Genomic DNA, 23,509 nt, shown 5'->3' on the forward strand with positions numbered 1-23,509 from the left:
AATAGAGATTGCTAGAGTTAGAGGGTCAAATAAAGATAGAAGAGATGTGTTTTTAACCGAATCTTGAAGATGGCTAAGGACTGCTCGGACTGAGTTGGGCAGGTCATTCCACCAGGAGGGAACATTCAATTTAAAAGTCAGAGAAAGTGATTTTGTGCCTCTTTGGGATAGCACAACAAAGCGCCGTTCACTTGCAGAATGCAAGCTTCTAGAGGGCACATAAGTCTGAAGTAATTAATTTAGGTAAAGGGGTGCAGAGCCAGTGTTGGTTTTGTAGGCAAACATTAATGCCTTGAATTTTATGCGAGCAGCTATTGGTTGTCTTGGCAAGGTTGAGTTGAAGGTGATGGTCCTTCATCCAGCAAGAAATGTCTGTTAGACAAGCTGAGATGCGAGCAGCTATCATTGAATCATCAGGATGGAATGAGAGGTAGAGTTGAGTGTCGTCAGAATAGCAGTGATATGAAAAGCCATGTTTCTGAATGACAGAACCTAGTGATGCCATGTAGACAGAGAAAAGAAGTGGTCCAAGAACTGAGCCCTGAGGCACCCCTCAACAGAAGATGTTGTGACTTGGACACCTCACCTCTCCAAGATATCTTGAAGGACCTTTTTAAATTCAACTTTTCACTCAAATTGTTATGCTGATAATATAATTTGTATTGCACATATGTATTAAATTATAAACATATTTTCACTAGTTGTCTTAGACTTTTGGACTTTTGGTCTGCTTTAATCATGATCTGTGTTAACCATCCACCTGTTTCACTCTCTCATACAGGACGTTTGTTGATTTTACAAGAACCCCTTCAAACTGGGACGCCTGATTGGAATAAGCCAGCAGGATTCGGGGGGGGTGAAGGAAGGGAAGAGGGATTAGGGGCTTATCCTGGACATGACCAAACCTTAAGGAGCCTCCGTCAAGCCATAGGCTACTATTGCCCAGATTATTACATTTAATTTATTGCCTTTTAAAGACCCTTTATCTCCCCCTGGAGATTCCTGGCGAGTGGGCCGCTGGATTTGAGTATCTTTAAAAACAAAGGATCAGGAGCAGAGGCCAGTGGGAGTGGAGGAGCATGAGGAGAGTATACATGCAAGGATAAAGCAACAAGCCTCCATGCCGCTTTACACTTCAGCAGGGTGCAGGTCAAGGGTTACTGAATGAACTTGTATTGGGAAAGCATGCGATCACATTGATTACACAAGTCTGATTAAGGTATGTGAACCTCTGTAACTTTTAGCAGTATATTAAAAAAATATATATATTATATATATATATATATATATATATACCGACCAAAATACTGTGCAAGTGAATGACTGAGAAGTCAAAGCTGAATTTAGGCATTTAAAAGGCACTACACTATAATTTAATAAAAGACTTATTAAAAACGTATTAGTCAAATTAACTCAGTTTTACAGAACATGCCATTTGTCTGTGCCTATGTCTCATACCATATTGTATGACTTTCTTTTTAGCAACTGAATTGTTTACAGATATTTTGTTAATATTTGCATCTTCCAGAGCATGTGGCAGCAGACTCTCTGGACCTTACTAAAGAAGGAGCACATGGTTTCAGTCCTAAACCACATATCTGCAGTCTGAGCTGAATTTATTTCTGAACTGATTTTTTTTTCAAAAGCACAAACCTAGAACAACTGTGAAGCCCAGAATCTTTGACCACATATGCAGCAGAGGTTTTCAGGAATTGGAGTCATGCATATTTTCAGCTCACATTTATCTTCACAGAATCTTTCTGGATATGAACAAAGACCGATGGCCAAAACGGGACATAGCTGAATGCGTCTGCCTTTTGAGAAACTTTCCACTCAACTGCAGTTGTTATTCTTCTGAGATATTTTGAAGCTTGAAGGGTGATACGTGTGTAATTTGCTTTCTTACGTTGTTCTCACAATTTTTTTTAAACAAATTTTGTGGATTTTTTTTTCCGGATTCTGGAAACTTACTTTTTGTACCCGGAGACGCCATGAACTTGGGCAAGCTCGCCGGCCTGAAGGGCCTGGTTTCCCACTCCTCAGGAAAGCGTCGATTTAAAGGTGACCTCACCCCAGACATGATCAGCCCCCCATTGAGCGACTTCCGCCACACCATGCATGTGGGCCGTGGAGGGGATGTGTTTGGGGACACCTCGTTCCTCAGCAACCATGGTGGAGCAGGAAATAACGTAGATGGAGACTCTTGCACTTCAGAGAAGAATGAGGGATTCTTCTCCCGCACGCTTCGCCATGTCCGCAAGACCCCCGACAGGCCCCGCGGCGACTCCAAGGACCTTTCACCCCCACCTCCAATCATTTCTCCAATCATAAAGAATGCCATTTCCCTCCCCCGGCTGGACGTGGACTCACCCAACGGCTGTCCTGTGAAAGTGCTTTTCCCTAGTTCACCCAAAACACCAGAGAACTCCACATGCTTGTATGGTGAGTTTGTTAGTGTTGTTCACCTTCGTCAGACTCTGATTCAAATGCAGAAGAGAAGCCCATAAGTTATGGGCCTTCTGTGTGTGTACAGAAGTCACTCCTGATATGATTGAAACCGCATGGCTGATGGAGGGTATGATGGTACACAATCAAGGAATTTTAAATGTGAGCTATCTAGGCTTTGGAAGGTCATGAAAATAAATAAAATCCTTATAAAGCTTCAAAAAAATCATGAACGTTACCTTGATGAATATAATTTTGCAAATTTTTTGTAGCACCACATCTCAGACAAAAGAACAGTGTCTAAAAGAATAGTCATCACTGCATTAACAATAAATTCAGTTCAGTTCTATACACTATATCACGTGGATTTAATATACAGTAAATTAAGTTGTGAATGTGCAGTTTTTGTTAGCAAATAATACTTAAAATAAAATATTAATAACTGAAATGTGTGTACCAAACAGGATTAAGCAATATAAAAATTACTATTTTTATTCAGCACGGACACATTAAATTGATCAAAAGTGACTGTAAAGACATTTATGATGTTACAAAAGATATTCTATTCACCAAAGAATACTGGGAAAAAAATGTATTCATAGCTGTTTTCACAAAAATATGAATCATTATAAGTATATCAGCATAAATATTAATCATTAACTGTTTTTAACATTGGTAAGGAAATTTTACTTGAGCACCAAATTAGAATATTAGAATGATTTCAGAAACAATCATGTAACTCTGAAGACTGGAGTAATGGCTGTTGAAAATGCAGATTTGCCATCACAACAATAAATAATATTTTAAAATAGAAATTTGTTATTTATAAATTGTTGTATTATATTTTTGGTCAAATAAATGCAACCTTGTTGAGCATAAGAAACTTCTTTCAAAAACGATAAAAACCTTACTGATCCAAAACCTTTGAATGGTAGTGTACGTAGTATGTTTTGTCTGAATTAAATGTTTTGTTTACTAGCTTTGTGTCCTTCAGTAAAACATGTGTCAGATCAAACATAAATTGTTTGATAAACCATCTAAACACCTGTGGCAATCCCAGACTCCTTAGACCCAGACATTACAGTTCAGTGATCAGCGTCTGCCTCACCCATTCAAATACCTCAAACATGCCTCACTGGCTGCTCTACAGGAGAGCCTGTTCAAAAACAACCCCCCGCATACAAAAAATAAAAAACATACACCAAATGCACACTCAAACAGTCTGATGAGTTTAATAATCAATATATGGAAAGTTTTAGTAAGCAAACTAAGTGTTTAATTCAGCTGACTGAATGGCTCACCATCAGACTGAAGGCTATAATGTTGTTCTGACCGGGAGCTATGAATGAGATGTTTTAGTCCTGAGCACACATCCCGTCTTAGAGCCCTGTTTTCAATCATGTGAAGAGTTTCTGTATCCATGCTTTTCCTGTAATTTGTAATTGCTGAACTTTCTGTGCACTGTTACAGAGCTCTATATGGTCAAAATCACAGATCTTAAAAGGACAGTTCACCTAAAATGAAAATGTTGTTGTCATTTACTCACATTCTTTGTGTTGCTCCAAACCTGTATGACTTACTTTCTTCTGTGTAACACAAAATAATATATTTTGACTGTATTTGTCCATATAATGAAAGCCAATGGGGTGCATAATTGTATGGACCCCATTGACTTTCATTGTATGGACAAGAACACTGAGACATGAGGGTGAGTAAATGATGACAAAAATTTTATTTTGGGGTGAACTATCGCTTTAAGGGCATCCAACCATATGGCAGAAAGTATTTGCTACTCCTGCTTAGGCTGCAGTCTGGAAGTGCTAAATGCAATGTGTTGGTTCTCACTGCCCTCTGTTGGTCAAACTCATAAGCAAGAACAATTTCGTTCTTCTTTCTTTGTTTTGCAGGTTTGGAGTCTGGCTTTGTAACCTTGCCGAGACTGTGCCGCACTGAGCGTCCAGCCCAGGTCAGTTCTCCCTCAGCCTGCCTGCCTGAAATCCACAGAGGCTCGCTCACAGACACGGGTATCCCGTCCTTCCCCTGTTCAGACTCCATCAGTCCTTCTGACTCAATGAGCTCCTTCACTCTTGATTTGGGCCCTTCCCTCATGTCTGAAGTATTTGCCATGATTGACAGCCCTGTGTGTGAGAAGGCTGATCCCATCAGTGAAAAAACACAGTCCACCGATGATAACTCTGAGGTGGACTCAGATGCAACCACATCTTTGGTGGACTCTCTCCTGAGAGAAGACGATGACGGTAGGACACGGTTATATGGAGGAGAGTGGAAGCATTCAGACTTTGTAAATGGTGAGTCACCCAAAAAATCCATGCTGGGGGATCGGATGCGCTCCGTCTCCATTGAGGATCACGGCATGATGCCAGAGAGTTTCCTGAGGGCTTCTGATGTGCTGGCACGTCATTATGGGAGTGGAGGACTCAGGAATACAAACACCAACAACTCTTATAGGAGAGGACCATACAGCTATCCTGATGAAGAGGAAGAAATCAAAGTCTAACACTATGAGATGCCTAATGTCCAAATCGTACAGCACTTTTAAAGGGATACTTTAAATGTCAAAAATGAACATTCTGTCATAATTAACTCAGCCTCATGTTGTTCCAAACCGGTTTCTTTCTTCTGTGCTATAATAAAAAGATTGGCACAAAATGCCACTCTTTTCATTATAATGTAATTGAATGAGGACTGGGCCTATCAAGCTAAATAATCACAATAAAAGCACCATGAAAGTATCATAAATGTAATCCATATTTTTCTGAAACCATTTTTTTTAGCATACTATGAGGAACAGACCAAAGTTCCCAAAAGTCATTAATATTGACTTCCAATATTCTGTTCCTCTGGGCTGTGAACTGGATCATTGAGTCACTCGCGAACCAAATCAGACTGGTTTTCTGTACTTGATAAACTGATTCATTGAAAAGATAGTTCAATGTTGTTTGGTTCCCAACATTCTTCAAAATATTTTGTTCTGCAGAAGAAAGAAATGCTTGGAAGGTTTGGAATGAGATCAGGATTTTTCTTTTTGGGTGGGGGGGTCCCTTTAATAACAATGAAATAATACATTGTAAATGTAACAGTAATTAAATTTGTTCTGTTCCTCACAGACAGCTATGGTATGACTTACAACCCACAAGTCCACAGGATTACTTTCGTTAAACTTTTGGTGCTTTTTTTGTCAGTTTGGAGTTTACAGTTCTCATTCAGACTCATTATATGGAAAAGAGCACCAAGGATATTCACCTAAAAATGTTTGTTCCACAAAGGAAGGTCATACAAGTTCATAATGACATTATTTTTTGGATGCACTATTTCTTAATTTTTTTGCAATGGGGAAAATGAAAGATAATTATTTGTTATTTGCCCCTACGCTCATTGTATTTTAAAGAAAGTATCACAAAAAGGAACAGAACAAAAAAACATCAGAATTATCTGCAATATGAGTAAATCTATACATTTTCTAATTTATTGGACAAGAGCATAAATGAATTTTGGCATCTCAAATTTTCACCTATGTTTCATCCTACCTTCTCATTCCTAAAATATTAGATTTGATCCAGGGAAATAAAACCTGCCACATTTGCTCTGTAATGCACAATAAACAGCTAGCTATACAGTGGTAACAATATGCCATTAAAATATGCAAAATTTATGTTTTCACATTAGCACAAACAAAACAGATAAAATAACCAACCATGACTTTCATTTTTCTTTCCTTTATTACATGATAAATATCTTAAGAGCAACACAGTATACAGTAATATTATATGATACCCAACAACTTTTATCAATGTATTATGAAATTGATTGAATTTTGTTTGAATTTAAGTTTTATGACAGAGTTAACCTCTCCATTCCCTTAATCACAATATAATATGTACATACTGTACGTATGTGCTGCTTTGCACAAGAAATGTACAAAATAGCAATTTATGTTACCTATCAATTACAGCAATAAAGTTTTTATTAAAAGAAGCTATGAACAACATCAGCCTTAAAATGCTTTAACAAGTGTGAACATGATTTTACTGTTATGACGTTTCAAATGTCATGCTTCAGTATAAGCATATATACAGTATATATATATATATATATATCTGTATAAATATCTAATGTGAAGCGTGTCAGTACACCTTAAACTAAAACCAAAGGAAGTCAGATTGTACTGTGTTATATTTGTGTTTGACAGTTCTTAAAACCTGTATCTCTAGAGCTGATCTAAGATACTAAAGGATAACCAAAAAGACATACTTTTGTTCAAAGGCTTGGGGTTAAAGGTTTGGGATTTTTTTTCTTTTTAAGAAATGTATACTTTTATTCAGATTGCATTAAACTGATCAAAACTGACAGTAAAGATATTTATACATTTAGAGTAAATCAAAGAAACAAATGCATCATGGCTTTCACAAAAATATTAAGCAGCACAACCGCTTTCAAATTTGATATTAAGAAATGGTTCTTGAGCACCAAATCAGCATATTAGAATGATTTCTGAAGGATCATGTGACACTGACTGCTGGAAATTCAGCTTTGCCTTCACAGGAATAAATTACATTTTGAATATTAAAATAGAAAACAGTTATTTAAAACTTTAACTATTTTACAATATTACTGTTTTGTTTTTTTTACTGTATATTTGAGGAAATAAATCAAAACTTTTTTTTCTTTTTTTTTATCTTATAGACCTCAAACTTCTGAACACTAGTGTATTAAAAAAAACACTGCAGTTAAAAGCTTAACCAGAAGATACTGCACATGAGAAAGTACAAACTGTTAGATGTCATAGCAAACCAGTGCTTTTTCCCAGTCGACTTTCTTTTCTGAGCCTCACTGAGCTGGAGAGGAGAGCTGCTTGTTCAGTGCTTGGGGTGGTTGTGGAGGAGGAACTTTAGGTCTTCTGCCTTGGGGTTTCTTTTGTGGTCCTTCTTCAGGCAACATGGGCAATGAAGCTTGGGTGTTTTCGGGCTTGGGTGAAGGTGGTGGTTTTATTTCAGAGCTTCTCGGCAGAGGAACAGGGAACACTCTCGTCTGGGCTGCTGGGAAAGCACCTGCCTGGTTCACAGGAGGGCCTTTGGCAAGGTTTGGTGCCTTGTGCTGAATGAAAGACCTCCTTGCTGCAGAAATCAATTGGAAATTTAGGTTCTACCACAATAAGACAGCACAAAAAGCATCTATGATCACCAACATACATTTATAAGGAGCAGTGATCTTCAGGGTGGGCTCCTGGGATTTGGAGGGCAGCTCCTGAGTTGGCTCTGATTGGCTGGAGCACTGTGTCTTAGCCTGTGATTGGCTGTGGGCGTGTACCGGAGTGTAACGAGGAAGTGCTGAAGGCATGTGATTCAGTGTAGGTGGCTGAGCAATTGGATTAGAATCATTGTTGTCCCACACAACAGCATCACGGTTCACCTGAGTTTTCACAACTACTGTCACCCCAAGGTCCTCAGATGATGCTGAGCTGAAATTAGAAGCACACAAACCAAAACAAAATAAGACTTTTGTAAGTTTAACTTCATTAGTCTCATTTAGTAGGAAGTCTTGAAAGTTGGTTGACTACCTGTCAGTTTTTGATAGGGATGGTCGACCAGAGGAGAAAGGGGGAGAGGTTAAGATGCTGTCAGAAAGAGGTCTCTGGGATATTTTCGGGATCGGGTTTTCAGGAAGTTCTGGGACCTCAAAATCAACCTCTAAAAAGAATTTGAGGAAGTTTGTGTTTAAATATTTTTATTTTGAATTTCACAAAATAAAATTCTTTGCACTTCACTGTTTTAATTATTTTTAATATCTAATACTTCATAAATAATTCAGCAAAAATAAAAACGTAAAACTTCCTAATTACATTAGTTTCCCCAAAGGAGGTTCATGAGTTGATGAAAAGCTAAAAATATCCAATTAAAATGAAAATAAAGGAATAGGGTGGCACAATAATCACAATATAGTGCTTATCAAATTAAAGGTTTCAGTCAAATTAAAGATTTAATTAAATAACATGTTAAATAACTGCGAGTTTAACATGCATTTGGGAATGGTCACCTTTTTTTTATTTTTTTTTACACATTTGCAAAATTTCCAACATTTTTGAGAGCAAAAGTTTGCAGCATTTCAACAGTATTCCACCAAAATAAAAGCTTGAGGATTTGAATTTTTTAAGGCTTGAGGGTTTAGACATTTGAAATTTAAGACATAAATATTAATATTGTAACTTGTAGTGTGAAATAAAATTATTATAATTATTAGCAAATATTCATTTGTATTTTACAGTACAATTGTAAGTTACAACAGAAATATATTTTCATTTTTGTAAGTAGAGTAAAACATAGTTTTTATTACTATTATTCAATTTAATTGGGTTCCTAAAACAGCAGTGTGAATATAATGTGGACTGAGACTAAAAAGAGATTTGTGTCGACTTTAAAGACAAAATAAGCTCAAAATAAAACACTTACTAAAAAACTTAAAATCTTTTATCTGTTTGCATGCCATGTGACCATTAAGCGACATCAGAGAATAGTAAACATGCAAACTTTTCGTAAAATTATTGAAATATTAACTACTTAAAATATCACGGGGTACTTCAAGTAAATATTTTATGTCTAAGAGGTTTGGCTGCATTAAAGGATGAACTGAAATGAAATTCTGGAAGTAATAAAGGATGAACAGAAATGAAATTCTGGAAGTAATAAGATATTAAAAATATTTATTGCTGTTTTTAACAACAGTGAACCATGACTTATGTAATGTTCCTGTACCTTCGGGGAAGAGGCTCTTGGAATACTGTATAAGCGGCTCTATGACAGTCACAACTTGCAATGAAGAGGCAGATGCCATGTCCAGCAATGGCGTCTCTCTGAAAAAGAGAAAGTCAGAGTAACATTTTATGAGATTACATTTTAGATGCATACTTTAGTCTAGACTGGGTGCTATTATACTGACCCCTCACAGCGAGGCCACATTAGATTAGGTCCAAGCACTATAGCTATATTACTGGGTGTCATCTTATTCACCGCTTGCTGCTCTGACAAGTGTGACAGGAACTGGACAAGGTATCTGATGGAGAGAGAGAGAAGTCGAAGAAAGATACACAGAGTGAATGTGAAGTGTGAAAATCTGCATTAATAGTTTGAGGTGGATATGAGCCATTCAGAGTTGAAACTCTGACTTACCTGAGGTTGTGATAGTTTTCTGTGGGAAGTTTTTGCAACACTGTCCGCAACTGCTTTAATTTTTCATCTGTTTCTTTTTCTCTAAAAATAAAAAATGACAAGACAATTAAAATGCATTCAAACTCAGTATCTAAGGAGTTTTAACATCGATACAGAAATAAACAAGCCGCATGTACAGACTTACGCTGCAGCTTTGAACCAGTCATTATATAACTCAAATGTCATGAGCGGTTCAGGCAACTCTCTCAAGTAACACTTAAGAGCCCCTGCAAATACAGTACAAACAATATAACATTAAATACCAGTATATGAATATGAATAGACAGCATCAGTCCCCATTTGCTATTAGTGTATAAAAAAGAGCAGCTTGAACATTCTGCTAAAGTTCTCCTATTGTTCTCCTACGACATGAATAAATGATGGCTGAAATGTTTCTGTAATAGACAATGAGGATCCTAACAACACATCTGTTTTTTTTTTAAATATGCTGCAGTTTGTCACCTTAACCACATTTTGCAACCACATTTGGTGTATCACAAAGCACTTATCCCATTATTGTCAGTCAAAGGGTTAGTTCACCCAAAAATGAAAATTAGCCCATAAATTACTCACCCTCAAGTCATCCTAGGTGTATATGACTTTCTTCTTTCAGACGAATCCAGTCAGAGTTATATAAAAAATTGTCTTTGATTTTTCAAGCTGTTTAATGCCACTCAGCGGGTGTTGCATGCATCAGTTCAAAAGCAGTTAAATAATAAGTATCTCACACGGCTCCGGGGGGTGAACAAAGGCCTCCTGTAGGGAATCGATGCGTTTTTGTAAGAAAAATATCCATATTCAAAACGTAATAATCACTTTAATCTAGCTTGCGCCAACAGTTGTACACGGAAGCAACTCCGGGCGGATGACGTATGAGGTCAGCGTTGCGCATGCGCTGGTGAGTCTTGTGAAAACCAACGTATGTTTACAGGAGCAAAGGAAGCAACGTTTCCTTACTTTAGCAAAGGAAAACCAGTCTCCTCTTGGCTTATATCGAAATCCTCCGACATTCTTCTTTACAAATCCTCGTTTTGTACTTCTAATTAGTGACCGTTGTTTTGTTTTGATCTCTCCTCTGCGTTTGCGCATGCGCCGCTCAGAAGTGACGCACGCGGAAAGCACAGGCCTCATACGTCATCCGCCCGGAACTGCTTCCGTGTACAACTGTTGGTGCACATTATATTTTTTTTAATTTAACTTAAGCATTATATTGAGGCCCTAAAAGATGCAAGAAATAAAAAAGCGAAACGGATGTATAGAATTTTTGAATCCTTTTCTTTTTGGAACTTTTTGTAAGTTTTTTCCCCTGTATATTATTTATTTATTTTTTCTCCCTCTCTTTTTTTCTCTTTCTGTTGTTTCCTTTGATGCTATTATGAATGTAATAGATAATAGTTGAATACATTGTGATCCTCTGTATATGCATGTTGTTATTGTTCTTGTTATGCAATAAAAAACAATAACAACTGTTGGCGCAAGCTACATTAAAGGGGTCATATGATGCGATTTCAACTTTTACTTTCTCTTTGAAGTGTTACAAGCTCTTGGGTGCATAAAGAAGATCTGTAAAGTTGCAAAGACTAAAGTCTCAAATCTAAAGAGATATTCTTTATAAAAGTTAAGAGTCAACCACGCCTACCTAAAACGGCTCGTTCTAACACGCCCCCACATATCTACGTCATGATGTGGGAAGATTTGCATAACGCCGCCCAAATGTTCACGCAAAGAAAGGCGGCGTAACTTTTATTCTCGCTGTAGTATTGTTGCTGTCGCCATGTCGTGAAGACGCTGTGTGTTTCATTGAAAAAGCCAAACTACTTTGTTTGGTCTTCCAAAAGAGGATGATATCCGCTTCGTCATGCCTAGAGCTGATCCATGCTGGTCGCTGAGGAAATACATCAACTTCGCGCTGTGGATCGCCGGATCGGCTTTCAACCGTGGACGAAGCGGATGTGGTTGCCGCAAGCCCGCCTGCAGCTCCTTCGTCGAATCTGCCGGCCGCGCCGTTCTCAAGCCCACCTCCGCTCACTCAAGCCCACCGTGTGTGATGCTGTGTGTTTCGTTGTGAAAGCGAAACTACTTTGTTTGGCCTTCCAAAAGAGGACACGACTAGAAATCAGTGGTTAAATTCTATTTACAACACTGTTCCAGAACAATTCAACCCAAATATTCAGATGTGTGCAGCACATATTATGGAGAACAATGCCGGCTGTTCTGACTCACAGACTGTAAGTACGTTTTTTATATTTAAAGGATTTGCCACTGATGATTCAAAGACGAGTTTTGAGCAGTGTAGAGTAGCCCTTGTTGTCTGTCATTTCTCCGATCACAAATGCAGACATGGTTTAATGTTTATGTACCTTAAACCGCATAAACACATTTCATTACACCAAATACACAAAATAATATTCTTTTTAGCAACATCATATGACCCCTTTATAGTGATTATTACGTTTTGAATATGGATATTTTTCTTACAAAAATGCATCGATTCGCTACAGGAGGCCTTTGTTCACCCCCCGGAGCCGTGTGAGACACTTTTTTTTAATGGATGGGCGCATTTTATTTAACTTCTTTTGGACTGATGCATACAACACCCGCTGAGTCGCATTAAACAGCTTGAAAGATCAAAGACAATTTTTAATATAACTCCGACTGAATTCGTTTGAAAGAAGAAAGTCATATACACCTAGGATGACTTGAGGGTGAGTAATTTATGGGCTAATTTTCATTTTTGGGTGAACTAACCCTTTAAGGCATCAGCTAATATAAACTCATACAGACAAAGTTACCGTCACACAGATCACACAAAAAAAAGTTACTATGGCCTTTCACCTGCCACAGCATGTGGGTCATAGCTGAACTCATTCTGGTCGACAGTCCCTGAATCCAGACAGCTTTTCAGTTTTTTTACAACAGACGCAGCAGCTGCTAGCCTGAACAAACCCTAGATGACAGTTGTAAAGATAAGATAGTGAGAGATTGTTAAGATGAGAGTGGAAAAGTGAAACACTATACTCCTGATACTGGGCATGCAGTTATGTGGGTGTGCAATCATCTGTGTGTAGGTGCATGTGTGGCTTTTAAATATGCATGTGTGTGCTTACCTCTTCCCTGAGTCCTGTACGTAGCAGCATGCCGACACACTCCTCAATAGGGACAGCAATCTTTCTTCCACAGCTCTGAAGGTGAGACAGCAGAGGCTCTCCAAAAACCTTTTCTTCTGATGAACTCATCTGGGGCTCTTCAAACAGACAAATATACATTTCAAAGTTGTGATAGTGCTGCTGTTTGAAAGATCTGAATGTTTAGATGCTTTAATCACTACTAATCACCCTTTTCCTCTGCTCACCTGTGTGGCTGTGACTCTCTTTGAGCTCGGTTATGTTTTTCTTCAAGAATTCGTATGAGGCCTTGTGATATTCAGCTTGCAAATCTAGAAGCTATCAGAAAGGCATACAAACAAGCTTAAGCAACTTTTTTACCCCTGGACTGACTGAAAACATTCCAAGGAGTCATCCCAGGACAACTGAATGGCAATGATAAGATAATTATTTATAAACAAATAAAGAACATTTACACAAGTAAATAAAGAATTTTATACATATAATACAAATAACGCAAAATGTCAGACAAACACAATTATATGCACCAAGTTTACTGAAAAAAAGGGACAAAAGGGACAAACAAATAAATAGGGTAAAGATAACTGAAGCTTTTTTTCTTTTTTTTTTAAAGAAAGGGTGCCACTTGCTGAGTCTGTTTATTTTTACTCACTGTGTTGACTATTTGTTGATCTAATAACTGTAATAATTAACATTTTCATAATGATAATGATCAATGATATCTAGTGCAATAAGAGTTCAAAGGAAAACAATACTGACATGGTATTGGTGGAAAAAAGGCACTTAAGGCATTACTGATAGGCCTTGTGGGGATGCCAAAGTTTGAGAAACACTTAGTTAGGACATAGGTACTCACACGGATGAAGTAGCTGGCATACTCATCCTCTTTAGTGGCAAAATGATAGAGGTCTGCAGAGTACTGATCCTGAGAGAAAGAAAATGTGTTGTGTTATTGATTTCCTTGCTGTGCATTCCTTGAAAATACTAAGACCTCTTCTGATGAAGCCACACATTTCATGTTGACTTGGGAAACCCAAAAATATTTGTTTAGCTGACTTTTTTCACAATACATAGTAACATGTTTTTCTTGGCCTTTTGACACTATGAACAGTAGAGGAAGGAAATTAGATAATCAAGTGGTGTGAGTTAGATTTGAACAAGCTGTAAAGTTTCAGTTGGTAGCCAAATGACATTTTATCATAACCATTTGTATAAGCACCCTAGGTTAGAACAATCTGAAGAGATCCTCTTTCATGGTTCTGGCTTAAGATCAGATAGCAGGAAATAGTAGGTAATAGAATGAGCATGACTAAATATAGTCCAACCATGACAGCTCTGAGAATAGTTTTATCATGGATATGACAATGCTAATGTATTTGGCCTTGGCAGACTAGATCTGCTTAGCATTTCTGGTGCAGAGCAAGTATGGACTTGCTACTGTCAGTAGATACACAACATGTACTGTGAACATGTAAGAAATGCTGCTGTTGCTGCTGCTGCATGTATAGGCACATATAAATCCCTTAGCAGATCTAGACAGGTGGAGGGTTCAGAGGAACTCAGCGAACACTGAACCAAACTATTTAAATGTTGAACAAACAGGTTAATTACCTGCAGAAACAGGTAAATCAGCTTGTACCATATAGTAAATTATGTGATTGCACCATCTAGAGTCGGGGTGTCCAAACTCAGCCCTGGAGGACTGAGGTCCTGTAGAGTTTAGCGTCAAACCTAATTAAACACACATACAAGCTAATCAAGCTCTTACTAGGCATACTAGAAACTTCCAGGCAGGTGTGTTGAGGCAAGTTGGAGCTAAACTCTGCAGGACACCGGCCCTCCAGGACTGAGATTGGACACCCCTGATCATGACTGAACTAGATATTGAATTGGCCATAATATGAACATGTAAGAAATGCTGCTGTTGCTGCATGTATAGGCACATATAAATCCCTTAGCAGATCTAGACAGGTGGAGGGTTCAGAGGAACTCAGCGAACACTGAACCAAACTATTTAAATGTTGAACAAACAGGTTAATTACCTGCAGAAACAGGTAAATCAGCTTGTACCATATAGTAAATTATGTGATTGCACCATCTAGTCGGAGTCGGGGTGTCCAAACTCAGCCCTGGAGGACTGAGGTCCTGTAGAGTTTAGCGTCAAACCTAATTAAACACACATACAAGCTAATCAAGCTCTTACTAGGCATACTAGAAACTTCCAGGCAGGTGTGTTGAGGCAAGTTGGAGCTAAACTCTGCAGGACACCGGCCCTCCAGGACTGAGATTGGACACCCCTGATCATGACTGAACTAGATATTGAATTGGCCATAATAGCATAATAAATCTGTGACTAGTGAAGAAACCAACTATATCCAAGTATAACCTTGATAGACTCCAGTCTCTTCCAGGCCTCCTCTACATCCTCTCTTAGTCCATCTTGCTTGGCTTGTGGGCCTGTGCTGGTCTGAGATCTAAAAGTGAGACACACATTGCATAAAAGTTAATGTCTTCATGAAAAGAGGATCGCAAAGTTATGAAGGTTTGATTTATGTTGAAAGAGAAGTTGAGACATATTCTGGTCATAATGTTGAAAATAAAAATCACCTGACGCGAGCATTATTCCAGTCTGTTGTAAGTTTAGCAAACTGTTTCTTGTTTTTCAAGATCTCTGGCAGATCATCCTGCACAGATAACATTGTCCATGAATGGGTCATGAATACTGCCTGTTTCAGTTCATATAGCTTTGTAGTAAGAAAGAAGCTACCTCACTAAGCTTATTCAGAGGCACAAGAACTTCTTTCTCCAACTTCATCTCAAAGTCAGCCAGAGTCCGTGCAAGGAAATTTTGCATAAAGCAGCACATTTCCAAAACTTTTCTGCAGAAAAGTTCAGGTGTGCTTAGAAGCAGACTGTAAAGGATGTATTTCCAAGGCAACTTTGCTATATTGTCATTTACTCTTTACTCTGCCTGAGGTAAATCAACATATTTACACTGTTAAAACATTCAAATGTTAAAATATTCACCTTATGGAGGAATCGCCATCAAAATCCTTAAAGCTCTCAGCCATACTGACAGACAGCATCATGAGGGGTAACTTTTTCTGTAAACAATGAAAAGTATGAATGAGCGAAGTGATTGAAGAAATCAGGAAGTATAGCGTGACACATTTTATGATAGTTCTGCTTTAGAACTATCTACTTATATTAGTTTACATGGGTATCACAGCTAAGGGACAATATAAAATAACTGTAAATTCAGCAGATTTTCCACACTGAATCCTGTTTTACAAAGAACAAAAAAGAAGAATGTTTTTGAGGAAAAAGTTAATTAAAGCCTGTATTTAGCACTTATGAGCAGCTCCCACATGTTCAAAACATATATCCAAAACCTTTTGTCCAGACATAATCATCCACATATACAGACAAAACGAAAAAAAGAAGACAGATTCAAGGACTCTCCACCATCAATTTGAGATTAGGTTTCTTAACAAAATGGTAGGCCAAGATATACTATTGGAAGAAATCCCACCTGGTGGTCCATGTAGATGATCTTCACAGCCACAGACATTTTAAACTAGCTAGCTAGAATTTATTTAAACAACTGAAAACTCATCCTGATCAAGGACTGCATCCTCTACGCTTTCACTTTTCCTTATTTCCTCCTTGTTCTAGCTTATACTTTTCTGAACGATGTCGGAAACATTGTATTACTAGCATTTGTCGTGTATATTGCATCTGCTAAATGAATAAATGTCAACGTAAAAACTTAAATCAAAAGTTTAACCAAGAAAAATTTGCCAACCACTGACTCAAAGCAGCTAAAACTAAAATTAGAGAGCCAAGGCCTCTGTAGAAAACAGGCCAAAGTGGGTAGAGAGGGGAAATGGACTGCAAACTGAAGCACAAACCACTTTACTCTCTCGGCTTTGTAGTAAGAAAGAAGCTACCTCACTAAGCTTATTCAGAGGCACAAGAACTTCTTTCTCCAACTTCATCTCAAAGTCAGCCAGAGTCCGTGCAAGGAAATTTTGCATAAAGCAGCACATTTCCAAAACTTTTCTGCAGAAAAGTTCAGGTGTGCTTAGAAGCAGACTGTAAAGGATGTATTTCCAAGGCAACTTTGCTATATTGTCATTTACTCTTTACTCTGCCTGAGGTAAATCAACATATTTACACTGTTAAAACATTCAAATGTTAAAATATTCACCTTATGGAGGAATCGCCATCAAAATCCTTAAAGCTCTCAGCCATACTGACAGACAGCATCATGAGGGGTAACTTTTTCTGTAAACAATGAAAAGTATGAATGAGCGAAGTGATTGAAGAAATCAGGAAGTATAGCGTGACACATTTTATGATAGTTCTGCTTTAGAACTATCTACTTATATTAGTTTACATGGGTATCACAGCTAAGGGACAATATAAAATAACTGTAAATTCAGCAGATTTTCCACACTGAATCCTGTTTTACAAAGAACAAAAAAGAAGAATGTTTTTGAGGAAAAAGTTAATTAAAGCCTGTATTTAGCACTTATGAGCAGCTCCCACATGTTCAAAACATATATCCAAAACCTTTTGTCCAGACATAATCATCCACATATACAGACAAAACGAAAAAAAGAAGACAGATTCAAGGACTCTCCACCATCAATTTGAGATTAGGTTTCTTAACAAAATGGTAGGCCAAGATATACTATTGGAAGAAATCCCACCTGGTGGTCCATGTAGATGATCTTCACAGCCACAGCATTTCATCATATGACCATTTCATTTGTCTTTTTGAATGTTACTAATTTTTCATATACAGCAGCTGCTTAAAGGAACACTCCACTATTTTTGAAAATAGGCTTTTTCCAACTCCCCTAGAGTTAAACAGTTGAGCTTTACCGTTTTACGCAGTGCCTGAAAATAGTCCCCAGCTAGGTCACTTCCAATAAGCCTATTTCATAAGCTCTATTTCAATAAGCTACCAAATTTAATCCAACACACTATCAAACCACATGATTGAATAGGGGTTTACCATCCGTCTTTCTGAGTCCAGTCCCTGCTGACTCTGCAGGCAGCCTACCAACTTCTTGTAGATGATCTGGGCAGCTTTCTTTGCAGGCTCCACACGTTGTTCCACCTTAAAGGAACCAGATGGAGTATTAATTTACAGGGCCCTGTATTCATATTCTGTTAACCCATCTTGTTTGTATATAGGCATCTCAAGAACTGTGCCTTATGCAGATTTATTAGTTTAAGTGTAATAGTGGTAGAAATGCCTCACCAAAACAAGATCCTCTGAGAGAAGATCAGTTGCATCCTGTGACCTACAGTAAAGAAACAATTACATTGAACATTACTTACAGATGGCAACCTCCATGATGCTGCAGCTATGTTGATTTTCTGACCAACAACATGACTGCAAATGTGCAAAAAGTGCTTAAGCAATAAGTTCATTGAACAAGTTGTTTACTGAGTAAATTGGTTAGAATTGGTTAGAAAGATTCAGTGACGCACTCGTGATGACCTTTTTGTTCCTCAATGAATTAGTGTTTTTGAGCAAATCAGATGAATGAACGATTCAATGTCTCACTCATAAAGACAGTGGCTGCATCTGAATATGCATAGTTCCCTATTATTTAGTAGGTGAAAACAGTATGTGAAGTGTAGTATGTCCGAATTTACAATATTCATAAAACAGTAGGCAAAAAGTACACAGATATTCCGCTACTTCCAGCAAGATACTGATGTACACATACAACGGACACTTTACTATCCCATAAGGCCACAGGAGAGTATTTGTGAATGGCAGTGACGCTGATAGGTTACATGATGATAACAACATGACTATTGTGCTACAATGCGATTTCATTCCTTCTACAGTACACACATTCATATACAGATTAATGTTCACAAATTATTTACTTGTGATTTTTGATGCAGACAGTGTTCCTGAATGAATCAGTGTGTATAAACAAATCCGCTGAATGAATGATTCAGTGACTAACTTACTAAGAGAGACAATTTTCACCAGCTACTGCTAATACACAGACAGACAGCGATGCAAACAGTAAAAAAAACAGCAAAAAATAAAAAATTCCCAGTTTTGTTGGACTGTGTACCCATACTCCTAAAACGCTGCTTGGTGATCAAATTCAAGGGCCAGAACTAACTGCTGTATAAATATACTGGACTCATAAAGAGAGTGTTCATGTAATCAAATAAAGACATGTAAATGAGGGTAAGTATTAGTAGCACATTTTAAACTAGCTAGCTAGAATTTATTTAAACAACTGAAAACTCATCCTGATCAAGGACTGCATCCTCTACGCTTTCACTTTTCCTTATTTCCTCCTTGTTCTAGCTTATACTTTTCTGAACGATGTCGGAAACATTGTATTACTAGCATTTGTCGTGTATATTGCATCTGCTAAATGAATAAATGTCAACGTAAAAACTTAAATCAAAAGTTTAACCAAGAAAAATTTGCCAACCACTGACTCAAAGCAGCTAAAACTAAAATTAGAGAGCCAAGGCCTCTGTAGAAAACAGGCCAAAGTGGGTAGAGAGGGGAAATGGACTGCAAACTGAAGCACAAACCACTTTACTCTCTCGTTTTTAACCACAGTCTGTTGTGCAGCACGTATAATGTGAGTAGATACACAGAACATAATTTCGAGCCTGAAATATCATCACAGAGACAGATGAACTATGTCATTTCTTACTTGGAAGCCATTTTTGTGTCACTGAAGTGGTGACCAGGTTACACTGCGATTGCATCAGATATTCTTGTTATCTGTGTTTTTAAATCGTATAAGTCAGTGAAAATAAGATGTTAGTCTCCTTTTTTTACAGCATAACATCATAAATTTACTATCACCCTTGATCAATTTTAATGCATGCTTGCTGAATAAAAGAATTATTTCTTTTAAAAAAAACAAAATCGTACTGACCCCAAACTTTTGAACACTAGTGTACATTCAATATATCGGTTACAAAATACTTGGCATTTTTTTTGCTGGCTTTATTGTTTTGCAGATTGTAAAGACTGTTCCATAGGACCAAAACAAGCACATGCAGTACATGGTATACATTTTCAACTTCAAAGGTCACACAAACTATTTTATCAGCGTGGTATTGTCTCTGCTTTGAGTCTGGGGTTAAGAAGTTTATTAATATCCTGTTAACGTCATTTCATTGCAGGCTGCAAAACTAGCATCTTGTTCTGTGCAACCTACAGATGTCCTCTCCACCCTCACAAACTAAAAATGGACTCCTTTTATCATGGTCTCTTTCAAGACCATCACCGTCAAGTTATTTAGACTATATAATTATATGTGAAATATCTTCTGAAATCATATTTTAAGCTAGGCACAGAGAGCGGAAATGTCAATTAAATCTTAAGTCTAATATTGGTACACATTGTTGGCAAGACATTTTATTTTCAGGCTTAAACCAAAATAAATTACTTATCAATGTAAGTAAGAAGTGCTAAAGTTGTAGACATATCAATTAATGAACAATTGTACTGTTATCAGACTAACGTTTTCACCACAACAGAATATGAAACAAATCGCCTTCTTCATTTCAGACCACCTTACACCACAAATGGCTCATGTTAGGAGAAATAAAACGGCTATCAATAATATTAATATTTTGTTTGTTACAAAAGATAAGCAAGACTAGCATAAAACAGCCACTTAGTCACATGTAGTGACATTCCAGTAACTGTGTCACGTAAAACACCACAAACATAGTCTGAAAGCAACAAATGAAAGTACTTACTTCCCCCCATTTCCAAATTGTTTTAAGATGTTAAACTGCTTTAGCATGATTGTGAAGAATCTGTCGTCTTCAAGTCCTTGTTTTGTACATGCAGGTCAAAAGTATATTAGTTTCATTTGATGGAGAATTTTGCTCTCTGAAGTCAGTAAACAGGCATGTCATTCAGACTTGTGTCAGCAACAGTCTCAACTTGACTGTTTCACATTTGAGCACACACCTCATCGACTCAGAGAAACAGGAAGTTACCAAATGCATAAGAGGAAAGACATTTTCATATCATGCTGTGAAAGTCATGCAGTCCTCTCTGGCCACAGAGAACACTGAAGTAGATTTGCACAGCACAGAGCATTCATTTGTCATACAACTGCCAGGAGTGAGGTGGATGGAGTAAGGGGCTTTATATACTAGAAAGAATATGAATTAATAATGTAAATATGTACTTATAAATACATCAGTGTTAATTGTAAACTGGGCGTTGCTTCACCATAGTTAACTTTGTGGCATTAATAAAGGTTCCCTTCCTTGTCTTACCTTTGGCAATCAAGTGTCCATCCCATTACAACCATTAAAAATGCACTGTTTGTGTGTGCAAACAGCAGGATGTGAAAGATAGGTGAAAGGGGAAATAATTTTTTATATCATATATATTGTGGTGTCATCACAAATAAGCACCTTGGGAAACACTGTGGTTAAGACAATGAACTGAAACCAGTGGAATATCCCAAGTAAACATGCAATGAGGGGGGATATGGAGCCTCCTACAGGGGGCCCACTGCAACACAGAAAAATACAATATGGTTTCTCATGTAAATAAATAAATAATGAATCATAACTAAAGTAATCATGGCATACTGGTGCACGCAAACTATGGTTAGACTATGGTTTTTGTAAGTGACGAGATTAATCCGCACTGGACGTTTTTTGATTCGCCAGTCAGAAACACTGGATAAGAAACGTGTATTTTAAATATTTAAATAACACGGATAGATCTCTGATATTTACATGAAAAAACCTATTGATTCACTTTAGAATAATAAACTATTGCTCAATTATTATACACTATACTGAAAACATCTATTCGTGTAACCACAGGCGCACATAATTGGTCCTTTCACATCAGCGTTGAGAAAAGCAACGGGAACACGTGACATCCGCTGTTCGGCCTCAAGATATGAGGTAACTTATTATGCTACACCAAAGCAAAAAACGTATTTTATTAATGATAGCTAAGAATACCTAAATAATCGATTAAAAATGTCATTAGCATGCAGGTCTCATCCTTTTAACAATTTTTCCACCTTCTGGATTCTCAACATCAAGATTTATCACAGCCTTAGAATAAGCTACATAAAATGTACTTTTCAATGAATCTTAAAAAAATAAAGAAAAGAAAAAGAAATTAATATTCGATTAGCTTTCATTAATTTAAGTATTTTATTTCACATTTCTACATCAATAATGTGAATTAAATATCCCTGTGTTGAAATGTAAAAGTATTGACTGACAAAGAGAAAACACTTTTATTCATTTACCAATTTATTTATTTGTATACAACAAAGTTTCAAATAAGGAATTCCACTGATTTCATATCAATACCCCATGTAATTACTTATTTTAGTACAGGTGAATGCTTTACAAATGTTAAAATACTTTGTAAATAATTGTATTTAAGAACTGGAAAAAAATGTTGCACCATCAGCATCAAGGTAATATTGCTTTCCTTAAACGGTCAAGGCAAGTCAGGTCCCAGCAATGGGCTAAAGCATAAAACTCTTCAAAGTACTACGAGGACACACTATTGAGTCTGGTAGTGACCAAAAACAATGGTCCTACCTCAAAAGAAATGCAAAACCCCTGAGTAAAGGGGCATTATAGAAGATGATGCGGTGAATGTGGAGACATGCGACAGCTCAACAGGCTGTGCCGAAGCAGCTACTTTAATATTGTCCTAGTGATGCCTTTTATTGAGATTGCATTATATTGTGTTTAAGTGCTTAAAAACAATAACATTTTAAATGAGGATGTAATCTGCAGCATTAGGTTCCAGCATGCCCTGATTTCACCAGGTAACAACCAAAATACCCTTCTATTAACCTTTAAATGACTACAGATGCATTTTGCACTTAAACAGAATGAGGCCACAAAGACTGACAAAAGACAGTACAGTGGAAGGGTTGATGTCGTTCTTTACATAAAAAGATAAAATGTCTAGTTAGTGTTTGATTGTTCCACACAACAACCTGCTTCATTCTTTCCTATCAGCTCATGTGAGCACACCTGCAACCCTACCTCACTCTTCCACAAGATACAAATCTTACGTAATGGTGATAATAACATCATAGAAATGCAGAAACTGAGAGTAAACTCCAGCAGCTTTAGAGTTCGAGCACAGTGAAGGTGTCAGGGGAGGGATAAGGTGAGTGAAGTTTGGTGGTATTGAAAATTAAAAACCCAACAAACTCCAACGCCATACACCACCTCCCATTTGACTTCCTATAAATGTCCAAATCCTCCAACCTTGGATGGATGGAAGGATGACATGTATGGATTCCCCTGAGCTGTTTCCTCTAAATAACTAGTCCCCTTCCCTCCCTCCCCAGAAAAGCCCTGTCCTGTGTGATGATGATTGGACTAGCGTTTCGACTTTGCCTCTTCTGCTTATTTTTCTGAAAGAGATTTTATAAAGCAGACAAGATCAGTGTCATTATTAAAAATAAGCAAGAATAAGGAGTTTTTGGATGGACTATCCCTTTAACTAGTTCATCAGTATTATCTCAAGAAAACGTACCAAATATTCTATTATGAAAATCCAAAAGTCAAACTTGATTGAGGGCCTTGGCCCAAAAGTAAATAAATGATCTTCAATTGTATAATATTAAATGTAAAAAAAAAAAAAAAAAAAAAAAAAAAAAAAAATTTTTTGTTTTTTTTTTATTTTAAAAG

At 37.3% G+C, this 23,509-nt stretch overlaps 3 protein-coding genes across 7 annotated transcripts in view; 1 reads left to right on the forward strand and 2 right to left on the reverse strand.

Annotated features, from left to right (window-relative positions):
• Positions 1-5,795, forward strand: part of LOC107554048 (cdc42 effector protein 1-like) — a 9,641-nt gene extending 3,846 nt beyond the window's left edge. Inside the window, exons 2-5 of one of the 4 annotated variants that reach the window (XM_016236421.1) lie at positions 782-1,219; positions 1,529-2,442; positions 4,353-4,788; positions 4,822-5,795. In XM_016236421.1, coding sequence (XP_016091907.1) covers positions 1,992-2,442; positions 4,353-4,788; positions 4,822-4,963 — 1,029 coding nt within the window. In that variant the 5' untranslated portion in view covers positions 782-1,219; positions 1,529-1,991 and the 3' untranslated portion in view covers positions 4,964-5,795. Of the gene's footprint in view, positions 1-781; positions 1,220-1,528; positions 2,443-4,352 lie in introns of all 4 variants that reach the window. The other 3 variants (XM_016236418.1, XM_016236417.1, XM_016236420.1) reach the window with 3 other exon arrangements.
• A 1,399-nt stretch (positions 5,796-7,194) lies between these two features.
• Positions 7,195-20,771, reverse strand: LOC107554025 (SH3 domain-binding protein 1-like). 2 transcript variants are annotated; one of them, XM_016236376.1, is made up of 18 exons: positions 20,567-20,771; positions 18,066-18,108; positions 17,817-17,921; positions 17,004-17,080; positions 16,744-16,855; positions 15,401-15,477; positions 15,180-15,267; positions 13,650-13,718; positions 13,021-13,111; positions 12,776-12,912; positions 12,504-12,615; positions 9,814-9,895; positions 9,630-9,710; positions 9,400-9,513; positions 9,216-9,313; positions 8,024-8,153; positions 7,656-7,924; positions 7,195-7,580 (listed from the first exon to the last, which is right to left on the reverse strand). In XM_016236376.1, exons 1-18 carry the CDS (start codon positions 20,611-20,613, stop codon positions 7,294-7,296), a joined length of 2,019 nt encoding a protein of 672 aa, XP_016091862.1. In that variant the 5' UTR covers positions 20,614-20,771; the 3' UTR covers positions 7,195-7,293. The 2 variants fall into 2 exon arrangements, with proteins under 2 accessions (XP_016091862.1, XP_016091863.1); XM_016236377.1 differs by lacking the exons at positions 16,744-16,855; positions 17,004-17,080; positions 17,817-17,921; positions 18,066-18,108; positions 20,567-20,771 and adding exons at positions 15,561-15,672; positions 15,821-15,890.
• A 1,356-nt stretch (positions 20,772-22,127) lies between these two features.
• The window catches only part of LOC107554049 (28 kDa heat- and acid-stable phosphoprotein-like), a 6,076-nt gene continuing 4,694 nt past the window's right edge, over positions 22,128-23,509 (reverse strand). Inside the window, exon 6 of the mRNA XM_016236422.1 lies at positions 22,128-23,232. Coding sequence (XP_016091908.1) covers positions 23,225-23,232 — 8 coding nt within the window. The 3' untranslated portion in view covers positions 22,128-23,224. The remainder of the gene's footprint in view (positions 23,233-23,509) is intronic.

This window comes from Sinocyclocheilus grahami, unplaced genomic scaffold, assembly GCF_001515645.1.
Source record: "Sinocyclocheilus grahami isolate Dianchi unplaced genomic scaffold, SAMN03320097.WGS_v1.1 scaffold490.1, whole genome shotgun sequence".
NCBI lineage: Eukaryota > Metazoa > Chordata > Actinopteri > Cypriniformes > Cyprinidae > Sinocyclocheilus > Sinocyclocheilus grahami.

Bases quoted from the DNA above. Each gene is read 5' to 3' on its own strand.
- LOC107554025 (XM_016236376.1), bottom strand. From the start codon at position 20,613: ATGCTAAAGCAGTTTAACATCTTAAAACAATTTGGAAATGGGGGGAA. The intron at 17,081-17,816 runs GTAAACCCCTAT...CATTGTTTACAG, and splicing joins TGGACTCAGAAAGACGGATG to AAAAAGTTACCCCTCATGAT. The intron at 15,268-15,400 runs GTGATTTTTATT...TCTCACTTTTAG, and splicing joins TGGAATAATGCTCGCGTCAG to ATCTCAGACCAGCACAGGCC.